This window comes from Bos javanicus, chromosome 3 (assembly GCF_032452875.1).
Source record: "Bos javanicus breed banteng chromosome 3, ARS-OSU_banteng_1.0, whole genome shotgun sequence".
Classification (NCBI taxonomy): Eukaryota; Metazoa; Chordata; class Mammalia; order Artiodactyla; family Bovidae; genus Bos; species Bos javanicus.
In genome coordinates this window covers 26,590,100-26,602,356 of record NC_083870.1, presented here as the reverse complement: position 1 = coordinate 26,602,356, position 12,257 = coordinate 26,590,100, and the positions used below count along the sequence as shown (strand labels likewise).

The following is a 12,257-nucleotide window of genomic DNA, read 5'->3' as shown; positions in this document are numbered from 1 at the left end:
TGAGCACTTGCCCCTAAATTTACACCACAGCACGAGAGCTGAATTTGGTAAAAAGCAGGACCAGTGTTCTTGACTGTGGCAGTCAGGCAGGTTGGAGGTGTTCTCGCCGACAAGAAGGGCCACAGGTTGCACTCAATCTTGATTCTCCTGGCTGCCGAAATCACTTTCCAGATGGATTCAGGTCACCTGCCTTTTCGGGAATGATCTGTCAGGAATCTGACATAGGAAACCTTGGATGTTCGTCTTGCATCAAACAACTATTTTAAAAGGAGGAAGGGTTAAGAGTTTCAGATTTAGCAAATGCAAGAATTTCAGTTGTAAAGGTTTGTTTGTTTGTTTTTTTAATTTCAAACAAGCCACAAAACCCAGAATGTAGTTATAAGACTTGAACACTCTGAGCCTATTAGGCAGGCAGTAGCATCTGGCTCTTACTCAAGCCTGAGGGTTCATAGCCTTTTGTGCATGGGTATCTTTGACAGTCCTTTGAAGCTCACAAGCCGTTTTCAGAGTTAATATATTTTAATTAATAAAATACATAAAGAGGATGACATAGGAAAACAATAACATTAAAATAGTTATCAAAATATTTAAGATAAGTTTGTTGTATAACAGTATAGTGTTTTATTGCGTGTGTGTGTATGCAGTCTTTCAGTTGTGTCCGACTTTTTGTGGCCCCATGGACTATAGCCCTCCTCTGTCCACGGAATTTTCCAGGCAGGAATACAGGGGTGGGTTGCCATTTCCTACTCCTGGGGATTTTCCTGACCCAAAAATCAAACCTGCATCTCCTGCATTGGATTCTTTTACCGCTGAGCCACCTGGGAAGCCCAGTGTTTTATTAATGCATTAAATAATAAGATAGAGTGGCAGACCTAACAACTACTGTAATTTCTGATAAGTGAGGAATGTAAATAATATTTTAAGATATCTGCAACAATTGAAATGTAATGTGAAAATATCTGTGATTTCTATTGGGAGCAAGATCCCAGGGACAGATAATACTAACTGGTTTGTTGCTTAGTTTCATAATGAGAGGAGATGTTGTCTTTCAGGTAGAGGTTAGTAAAAGAAAGGCAATTTGTTTTCACATCCATGTCACAGACTCCTTAAATTCCCTTTGTGGATCCTGGATTAAGAACCACTGCACTAGAGTGATAGGCTTTCTCTCATTGTAAACACTTGCATTGTCCCTAGCTAGCTTCTTTTTTTTTTAAATTAGAGTTTATTTGATTTATAATATCATATTAGTGGTGTTGGAGAAGACTCTTGAGAGTCCTTTAGACTGCAAGGAGATCCAACCAGTCCATCCTAAAGGAAATCAGCCCTGAATATTATTTGGAAAGACTGATGCTGAAGCTGAAGCTCTAGTACTTTAGCCATCTGATGCAAAGAACTGACTCATTGGAAAAGACCCTGATTGTGTGAAAGACTGAAGGCAGGAGGAGAAGGGGGCGACAGAGGATGAAATGGTTGGATGGCATGACCAACTCAATGGACATGAGTTTGAGCAAGCTCTGGGAGATGGTGATGGACAGGGAAGCCTGGAGTGCTGCAGTCCATGGGGTCGCAAGACTTGGATACAACTGAGGAACTGGACTGAACCGATTAGTTTCACAGCATTGTGATTCAATAGTTTTATAGATTTTGCTCCATTAAAAGTGAAAGTGTTAGTCACTCAGTCGTGTCCAACCCCATGAACTGTAGCCCATCAGCTCCTCTGTCCATGGAATTCTCCAGGCAAGAATACTGGAGTGGGTTGCCATGCCCTTCTCCAGAGGATCTTCCTGACCCAGGGATTGAACCCAGGTCTTCTGCATTGCAGGCAGATTCTTTACCATCTGAGCCACCAGGGAAGCCCCATTTATTCCATTAAAGTTATTTTTAAATATTGGCTCTATTTTCTGTGCTGTGCATTACATCCTTGAATCTTACTTACTTTCTACTTAGTAGTTAGTACTTCTTGCCTCTTGACTCCCTGCCTCTATCTTTTTTTAAAAAAAGTATTTACTAATTTGTATTATTTATTTGGCTGTGTTGGAACTTAGTTGCAACACGCAGGATCTTCAATATGTCATGTAGGATCTTTCCTTGTGATGTGCAGGCTCCGTGGTTGCAGCATGCAGGCTTAGTTGCTCTGTGTCTTAGTTGTAGGGCTTAGTCCTTCGACCAGGGATCAAACCCAAGTCCCCTGAATTGCTAGGCAGATTCTTAACCCGTGGGAAGTCCCTCCTTCCTCTATCTTGCCCCCCCCCCCACCTCCCCCCTCCCCATTGGTAACCACTAGTTTGTTTTCTGCATCTGTGAGCCTTTTTGTTTGTTTGTTTGTTTTTGTTATATTGTTTATTTCTTATATTCCATCTATAAGTAAAAACATAATATTTGTCTTTCTCTGTCTGACTTACTTCACTAAGTGTAATCCCCTACAGGTCCATCCATGCTGTTGCACATGGCTAACTTTCATTCTTTTTTATGGCTGAGTGATAATCCATTGTCTATATACACCACGTCTTCTTTAACCATTCATCTGTTGATGGACACAGGTTGTTTCTATGTCTTGGCTATAGTAAATAGTGCTGCTATGAAGTTGTCCATAGCTAACTTCTTAACTATTCTTACTGCATTCTTATGATAAATGGCACGAAGTGACTTACATGGTGGGGCTGTACCATGTAGGTGGCAGTAAACCCCCTGTAATGCTGAACCTGGTGTCTTAATTTATAGGGTCAGTTATATCCAGTAGGAGAAAGCTTACACCATCACAGACTTTGTCTGAAGCCTCCTCTATGAGTCCTTAGAACTGATTTCCTTTTTCCCTTCACCGTACTTCATCCCGTTCCAGTAGTGAACCCTCCGATCCCATAGAACATGTAAAAACTGTGCTGAGTGATGTGATGAGATATTTAGCCACTTGCAGAGAAAAAAATTAGAAAGCGAACTATATTGTTACAGAGATGCTAATATTTCTAAATGCAAGAATCCATTTTCTCCATGCATACTGTCCGCAGTTGCTTACTGTCTACTTCTTTTCTTGGCTGGCTCCCTCCTGGGCCTTCTTTTACAACTGCTGTAGTGGTGGCTGGCATAGAGCAACTCTGGTAGTATTCCAGAGTCTCTGACTGTTGCACATGGAGTGGTTCAAACGGCAGCATGGGCTCAGAGCAGCAGTTTCCTGACTCCTCTCAAATGGTATCTCATATTGTTTTTGGCTTCTTTAAAGGGGTGAAGGAAGAGGAAGACTTTGGAAGGAGGTGGGTGGTGGTTAGAAATTAGACTTTAAATTCCTTTTTCTAATACTATGCCTACCTCATTTTCTGTCTTCATCAAAGTGAAGCTTGAACTTGGCCTGAAACTCTTGTTTGAAGTATCATCAGTCTTTGGAAAAATCTATAATGAAAGTCATTTACTTCAAAGCACATGGGTTCGGGAGGTTGGGTCTTTTCTGAACCAAGTGCCAGCGTTTGTCGCTGACCTGACCCAGGTCTGTAGCTGATGCTGAGCAACTCTGGCTGGAAGACCAGGCCTGTGCTGTGCTTCCACTTGAATCCCCTGGGAGGTGTCGGCTCCTCATCATCTAAGCAGTTGTTCCCAGAGCATTACCACGTGTTGAATGTTTTTCTACTCTGATTTCAGATGTTCAACTTCTTTGCAAAAAAATCCCTCGAATAAAATAAAATGTTTCCATATAAAAAGCTTTGATAGGGGAATGCTGAAACCAGATCTGCCTGGGGACTGTCACACCAAATCCTTACTTTTAATTATCCACACTAATGAGAGAGGGCAGTGGCATTGTCCAGAAATCACTGTGTTTTGGTTTTAGAATGTCCTTTATCCTTGACTTTAAGGTGGGGGTGTAGAACAGCATAAATGATGCTCTAAGTACATTGCATTTGGGAGACTTGACCTGCTCGGCATGTGGTCTGGTTTCCCTTTCCCAGTCCTTCTGTTTACATCCCCAACCCCATTTCACCCAGAAGATGGTTTTACCCTCACTTCTACCTTCCATCTCCTAGCCCCCAAGTGACAGTATGTACCAGCCAGAGCTGAGCTATCCTTTCTCTGAAAGTCACCCAAGTCTATCATGCATGTGGAAAAAATATAAATTTAGTTTTGTAATGTTCAACAGAGTTGTTTTCAAATGGTAATGTACGTAATGATGGTGTAACACTGAAGAGCAGAGTCCCTAGAGGCAGGCAGCCTGAATTTGAATCCTAACCCTGCCACATAGTAGCTGTGTGACATTGGGCAAGTTACTTAACTTCTCTGTGGTTCAGTTGCCTTATTGGTAAAATGGAGATGATAATAGAACCACCTCGTAGGGTTGTTTTGAAGATGATATTTATAAAGCACTCAGAAGAGTGCCTGGCATATAGAAGGATCTATATAAGTGTTTGCTGCTGTTATTGTTTTAATGCAATAAAAAGAAATATGTTGTTCATTTATTCACTATATTTCTCAAGCACATAAAACTGTACAAAGTCTCCTAACTTGAATGTCGTACATAAGAAGGTAAAAGGAGGTGATCTAAGGGGATGGGGTGGAAGTGGCAAATGTAACTGAGATGATCTTGATGACCTTGTTTTTGGTTTTCCAGTTCTCCGAGCAGCTGTGGCCAGGAATGTGTCCGTAGCTGAAGGCAAGGACCTGGGCCTGGCTTGCAACATCACGACGGACCGAGCGGACGACGTCAGACCCGAGGTGACGTGGTCCTTCAGCTGGACGCCCGACAGCGCGTTGCCTGGCTCCCGTGTGCTGGCTCGGCTGGACCGTGACTCCCTGGTGCACAGCTCTCCTCGTGTGGCCCTGAGTCACATGGATGCACGCTCCTACCACCTACTGGTTCGAGATGTCAGCAAAGAAAATGCTGGCTACTATTTCTGCCATGTGGCGCTCTGGACCCCCGGCCACAACAGGACCTGGCACAAGGTGGCAGAGGCTGTGTCGGCTCCGGCTGCCGTGACTGTGACCTGGCTAGGTGAGTGGTTTTGGAGGGTGGCTCTTCACCTCCCTGGCTTAATTCTTCCCCTGGGATCTGGAGAGGAGTCAAGGAGCTGTGTGTTTTGCATTATTGTGGCATTCTTGATATCGACAAGCATACTTTCTCCTGGATATCCCAAGCTGGGGAGGAGAGAAGGCAAAACTGGCTGAAACAGAATCTGGCAGTCAAGGGAGATGTTTAGATGATGTGGCCTCAGTTGTCTCAATGCCCTCATTTGAGAGGATACAGTTTCCTTTTGTGGTCAGAGATTTGCAGGCTCCGGGGTCCTGCTGATTGGCTCTTTGAAATGGATCTTTGTTGGAGGGAGCACACTGCCATTCTCCCTCTCTTTTCCCTAGACTCCTAGGTATTCTCTGGTAGGAGGAGCTGTTGCTTTTTAAAGCCCAGGGAAGAAAAAGAATTCCTTCAGTTAATGGAACACAGTTTTTCACTGAATGCCTTGGCATCCCAAAATGATTTTTTTTTTTTTGCAGATACCAATTAAATGTAAGGGCCTTCCTGTTTCCCCACCTTTTCTGGAGGGTCCTCTCCCCAAGTCTGATTCCCTGGGGAGAGGCAGAGTGCCCTCAACCGTTGCCCGCCTTGCCACTCATGCAATTGCTACTTGTCATATATATGAAGGTCATTGTCATATCCTTTTCTTCTTCTTCTTCTTTTTTTTTACCACTGTCATCCTCCCCATCTCTTATTTTTCTGAATCCTTTTCCTAATTTTGTTACCATCTTGTAATTAATTGCAAGTGAACTTAGGCAGGATGGGACCAAGGGGAGTATGGAGCGCCTTGCTTCCCATGTCCATTACTGCAAAGATGGACACAGGCCTGCGGGTCAGCCTCTTCCCTGTTTTGAGCTTGATCTCTCTACTGTCCTCTGACCATTCTAAGCCCACACGAAGGCATTTGGCATTGCTCTACTAGGAGATGAAACCGATCTTTAAAGGCTAGGAAATCATTTCCTCCTTTGTTTAATGCTATACATCCTCGCTCCATGAGCCCCAGCTCATTCCTCAGCCCTTTCTTGTCTCTGCATTGAAATCTTCTCCCAGGCTAGTGGCACATTCACTGTCTTGTTTCTTCCTAATAAGCCATTATTTGGCAGAGATGGGGAGTTGGCAAGTGGGGACAGAAGGGGGGCAGGGAGGGGAAGAGTAATAAGAAAGTAAGCAGAGGGTCCTTCCAATTCAGAGTGAGACGAGGCGGGCTGTTAGTCATCCCTGGTAGCAAAGTGAGTCTTTGATATCTACAGAGTGAAAGGAGCGGGGTTTATCTGGCGAGCTTTTATTCCTGCCGCCTGAACCCTGCGCAAAGAGACTCACTATGAAGTACTGAACTGGAACAATGTTAGCCCAGCTAGAACTCTCCTTAGCAACCTTCAAAATAAAACAGATGTTGTCAGCACCGAAAGAAGAGTTTTCATCTCGAGCTGAATGTGTCTCACAGCCCTGATCCTCGGTGCGTTGTGCCCTGCTGTCAGATCCCACCCCTGCCTCCTGCATCCCTCCCCCACTGGCTTAGACTCACAGCTCCGGCGGGTTTTTTTTCTTTCTCTTTTTTTTTTTTTTTAAAGAAAGTGCTGCCTGCACTCCAATTTGAGGGCCTCTTTGAAGTCCTCCTGCATTGATCCCAGCCTACCCTGGGGGGAGATGGCGGGACTGGCGGGAAGAGGATGGGAGCTCTGGGAGGGAATGGGCTCTTTTAGCTGGGAGGGATTTGTTGGTGGCTGTGTTCTCCGGAAAGTGGGAAGAAATAAGGAGACTAAATTGCGGGGAAAGGTTTAGTTATTCTCCTAAGGGTTCAGTACTGCTGTTGTGAAAGCTGTGAGTGTGCTTTTCCCTGACTGACCTACCCCCCTCCCACCTCCACCCCGAACCTTTGTAAGTAATGGACCCTCGGTAAACATTGGGCAGATGGGGAGATAAGGCAGCACCAACACACGGATATGTTAAAATATGTGCATCGGAAAAGAAGAATTGCAAAGAAAGCAGTAATGTTCAGCTCAGAATATTCAGAGGCACACGGGTGAACCTGCCAGAAGTGTAAGTGGTATTCTTGTCTTCCCTTAAATCTCTCCTCCTTCCATGTGCCTGCGACTCACACCACGAAGCTCTCTGGACATTTGTCAGAAGGCGAGTTGGGCACGAGTACAGCAGTTGATCTTCCCCCAGGACCTTCTGAAAGGATTCTCTGCCCGGCAGGGATCAGGCATGGCTTGACACTATGTGACATTCTCTAGATTTACAACACGTATGCATATGCATGTCGATCCCATGCCACATGCGGCCTGTTGGAGGTAATAAGACAGGAAGTATTCTATTTATATAGGTCATCTTATGTTGTGTGACTGTGGAGTGTTGTCACAAAAGAGCTCTTGAGAAAGCCGGCTCCCTGTGCAGGTATGACTCAAAATGCTCAGTTTTGTTACTTAGACCAGTTAAAAATGATCACTGCCATGTGTTGAACACTTACTGCATGCCAGGGACTGGGCCAGAGGCTTTCATGCATTAAATATTTGATCCTCACCATAGTGTGAGTTAAGACACTGTCCCAGTCCCCATTTGAAAACCACTGATTTTCATTTTGCTTACAATTTTGAGGGTCAGGAATTAGGGAATGAGTCAAGATTCATCTCTGATGCACATGGTGACAGCTAGGACAGTTCGGGCTGGGGATCCCCTTCCAGATGGCTTTCTCATGCATGTGTTACCATATTCTGGGGCATCTCTCTCTGTCCCCACATGGTGTCTCATCCAGGCCCTTTCCTTGTGGTGCTTTTTATGGCACTGTCTTCTCGGGACAGTCATGCTCCTTTTATGGCAGCTGACTGCCAAGACACAGGAAGTGGAAGTGCCAGGCTAGTTAAAAGCTGTCCCTGGGACTGGCACAACACACTCCCACTGTTTCCTATTGGCCAGGCCCACTAGAGAGTTTGTCCAAGTCCAAAGGAGTAGGGAAAGAGACCCCGTCTCTTAATGGGAGACTAGCAAGGTCACTTTGCAAAAAGGGCGTGTGAAATGGGAAACGTTACTGCAGCTCTCTTTGGAAAATAGAATCTACACAGTGGTTAATGCTTGTTTCTTTTATTTCAAAAAAAATGTTTAGAATGGCTTGGACAAATTATGGCTGTGGGTCAAGTCTGTCCCAAATGTTTTTATCTTAAGGGGGGGTCTGTCCCAAGTATTGTCATCCTGAGTGAAAACATTTTGACTTTGGGAATCAGCTTGACTCCTGAAGCTTGAGAGCATAAAATCCTAAAAGCTGGGTGGTCCTTGTTCTCATTTGCTTGGGGTTGGTGCACTAAGTAGGTGAGGGGTTGAAGCTGATTGGGATCTTCTCGTGTTCACCGTATTAACCAGACAGATTAGGGCAAAGGCATGAATGGGTCTGTCAAGTCCAAGAGCACTTGTAGCATCAGGGAGGACTATGATTTTTCTTAGAGGGTAAGAAAAAGCCTCTTTACTTAGGATGGATGTCCTACTTTTGAAGGGAAAAAGATATAAGTTGGCTTGCAAAACGAAGTCCAATTTAAAGCAGGAGGCACAAAAATAAAATCAAGATCAAAAGGGGTAAAAAAAAAATCAAAGAATAGATATGGCAAGATGGTTGGGATGAATTAGTTATTGCATTTGAGTACTGAATTTGCCTCTGAAGTTTTGGAGAGTTGAGGCAAAAAGAGATGTAATTATGCAGTCCTCTTCTGCATATACAAAACAAATAAAAGAGAAACAAACTTTTTATTGGCACTGAATATATCACGTGCTTTTTCTTTAAGGGGCATCAGATAACATAACGGACAGTGCTTTCAACTGTTCTTTTACAAAAGCTCTACGTGATTGTTTAAATGGATGTTTCTTATATCCATTCCCTATAAAAGCCAAGGGCATAAACCTTAAGTGTATGAAGGAGTTTTTGTAAGAAGCTGAGTTACTACAGAGGACAAATGTTGCCTTGTGTCTATCCCATTTAGTATATGGCTAAAACTATAGAGAATCTGGAGGAATGGCTGGTTAATCTGCATATTAAGCCATCTCTCTCTGCTATCAGATGTCTTAAATGAGCCCTTGGCGAGAGTTGGATACTAATCAGTTCATGGTTGAGCTGTCTGCCCGAAGTCCCAGACTTCTCTGGTGTTAATTGGAGAGGGTTCCACCGGCTTCAGATAGGAGAGCGGGAGGAGGCAGAGCCGAGTTCTGCTATTCCGGCTTAAGCACTTAATTTGCATTCTTCTCCACTCGAGGACTGTCCCCTCTTCCAGCCGAGAGCCAGTGAGGAAGGTAATTATTTTTCTTTAAAAGGAGCTGTTAATCTGCTAAGTACTTGGGAGAGATTTGAAAGTTCTTTGCCATCTATAGAAGATAAGGTTTAGATCTGCAGAATTTTACAGGCAACTACAATCCGCTGTCTGTCCAAGATTATCTCTGAAGGCCGAAGAGCGATGGAGTCCTGTTCCACCACCTTCTAGGCCTTCTGTCTCAGGCTTGATGCCTGTGATTTCTAAGCTTCGGTTTTCTTGGCTTTGTGGGATAATGCATATGAAGTGCCTTAGGGCAGTGCCTGGCACTTAAGTGCTCCACACATTTTCGTGGTGGCAGTGGCAGTTACTGATTTGTGTTTTGGAGGAAGAGTCCATATAGAACATGCTGTTCTCCATCAAGCTCTTAACTAAATAAATCATGGGAAAAAAAAATAAGCCATTGGGGGTGTCTTAGGACATGGAGAAGGAGGAATGTGTGGGTCCAAAGAGGAGCTGAGTTGAGCACACCTAGCCCTTATGCCCCCCCAAATCTGATAACTTTTTCTTCTTTCTCTGGGAGGAGTGAGTGAGGATGAAGAAAGAAAAAACAAAATGGAGCAAGTGTCACTTGGGGTGTGGGGCACTGGTATCCCATTTGAATAATGTTATCTCTGTTGCCCTGAAATCCATAATGCTGAATGCAACCTCATCATAATGGCTTTCCTAAGTGGGGTAAAGTGCCACCCCTGCCGATAACAGCTACTTATTTATAGTCTTCTCTGTTTAAATGTTAGAGAATATTTAATTATGGTATGGTAAAGAATCCACCTGCCATTGCAGGAGACACAAGAGACGTGAATTCGATCCCTGAGTTGGGAAGATCCCCTGGAGGAGGAAATGGCAATCCACTCCAGTATTCTTGCCTGGGAAATCCCATGCACAGAGGAGCCTGGCGGGCTATAGTCCATGGGGTTGCAAAGAGTCAGAGACGACTTAGCGACTGAGCACACATACACGTACCAATGATGATAATGGCAGCTCTTTGACAGTCAACTCATTCAGCTGCCTCTAAAGTACCTGCCCAGTTCAGGATGATAAAATCGGCATTGGCAGAAACCAAGGCCCAGTTCCTGCTGTTTCTTCTGACATGTGCGTGCAGCCTGTTCATCTAATTAGCTCTTCCCAGTTAACTAAGCCTCAAAGTGGGTATTAGAACATGGCACTGTACACAGTTCAGGATTAGTGCCTTAGCTGTTATCATCACTCTTGTCTTCTGGGATGGAGCCGGCCTTGAGAAGCATTAATCATTGGGTGTGTAATGATGTGCGGTTTGGTGCTAGTGGAAGCCAGGCCATGGAGCCAGAGCCTCTCCTATGATTCTGCTCCCCTACACCATGCAAGACCTTAGTCTTTGAATTTAACCTCCTTTGAGCTTTGGTTTTAGCTTTGTTTTTGTTTAGGAAATGTACGTAAATAAGTAGTACCTATTACATAAGGATATTCTGAAGATTAAACGAGATTGCAAGGAAAGTACATGACGTGGTCCCTGGCTCACAGGAGGCCCTGCACACATTCCAGTTCTTAGTATTCTTGTACCTTCCGCACAGAACTGTGAGAGTAAAAGGAGGAGGTAACCCATGGAAACCCCCAGTTCAGGTTCCTGCATGCAGTAGGCACAAAATACCTGCTTTTACACACTTGCCAATAATCCTGAATATTTTCATTGTCTTGAAAGTAGTAACAAAGGAGTTTAATAATCCATAATCAAAAAATAAAGTCTTTCTTGATGGTGATAGGGTTTGCACTATGGGAGGCGAAAGCTTCGGGAGGTGATGTGTAAGTGAGTAGGTTGACCTGGGAGACAGGTTAGGGGGGGATCTTTGTTTCTGGAAGGTTAGTGATGTCGTGCCTTACGCTGGCCTCAGTATTCTGTGAAAGGGTTGACTATGTGGGTGGGCTGTTTGTTTTAAGCTTTTGGAACAGAAGTTTACACAGTAGTAGAACAAACCACCAGCTTCAACAATTACCAATATTTTGAGATCTTACTTCATCTCTCTTCCCTCCCCTGGATACACACACACACACACACACACCCTGTTCCTCTCTCTCTTTCTTTTTTTCCCCTGCCGCCCTCTTTTTTTTCCTTCTGAAAGAATTTAAAACACATCCCAGACATCATGTCATTTTGCCATTAAATACTTTAGTATGCATCTTTCACTGATAAGCATTTTTTAAACATAACCACCATTACGTTCTTAGATGATTTCTTGATGAGATCAAGCAGAATATAGCAGTAATCAGTAGTGGAATGCTTATGCTGAAAATGAGCATTTTTATGCAAAGTATTAAATTTAGTCCAATTCAGCAAGTGTGTTAATGTCTTTTATGTACAAGGCACTGTATGCACAGTGCACACAGATGAATCAAGTCGGGGGTCCCAGACCCAGTGAAGGGCCCTAATGAAGGTCCGTGAGGCAAACAGACATGTAACTGAAATTCAAGGCAATGTTCAAGGAAAGTCCTTAGAGAGCAGGGAGCCTGGCAGGTGGTAGGGTCTCTCTGAACGTTTGCTGAATAAGAAGTAGAGATGGGATGGGCTGGTGAGTTCAAAGGAAGCCTTCCTGTTCAGTAGGAGAGGCTGTTTCTGTCTGTTCAGAGTGAGATCTGTGTACCTTGGACCATGAGGAACAGGCCCAATCTCTGCCAACAGTTTTTAAAAATTGTGAAACAGCAATAAAGGAAGATTTCCACACATGCACCAAAACAAAAAGGAAATAAGAACCCATGTACACCCCTACCAGTCGGATGCAGTGACGTCCTATCTTCTCCAGCAGTGTAAGTCTGAAAGACGATCTCCAAGGCTGGGGGATAGTTCAGATGACCTTTGAGCATCCTCTAAACCAGGGGTCCCCAACTTCCAGGCCTCAGACCGGTATCCTGTTAGATCACCAGTGGCAGTGGGTTAGAAATAAAGTGCATAATAAGTGTAATGTACTTGAGTCATTCCAAAACCACCTCCCCCCTTTCACAGT

The 12,257-nt window shown here is 44.1% G+C and overlaps 1 protein-coding gene across 1 annotated transcript in view; it reads left to right on the top strand.

Annotated features, from left to right (window-relative positions):
• The window catches only part of PTGFRN (prostaglandin F2 receptor inhibitor), an 80,861-nt gene that overhangs the window by 38,146 nt on the left and 30,458 nt on the right, over positions 1–12,257 (top strand). Inside the window, exon 4 of the mRNA XM_061409917.1 lies at positions 4,592–4,972. Within this exon, the coding sequence (XP_061265901.1) occupies positions 4,592–4,972 (381 nt within the window). The remainder of the gene's footprint in view (positions 1–4,591; positions 4,973–12,257) is intronic.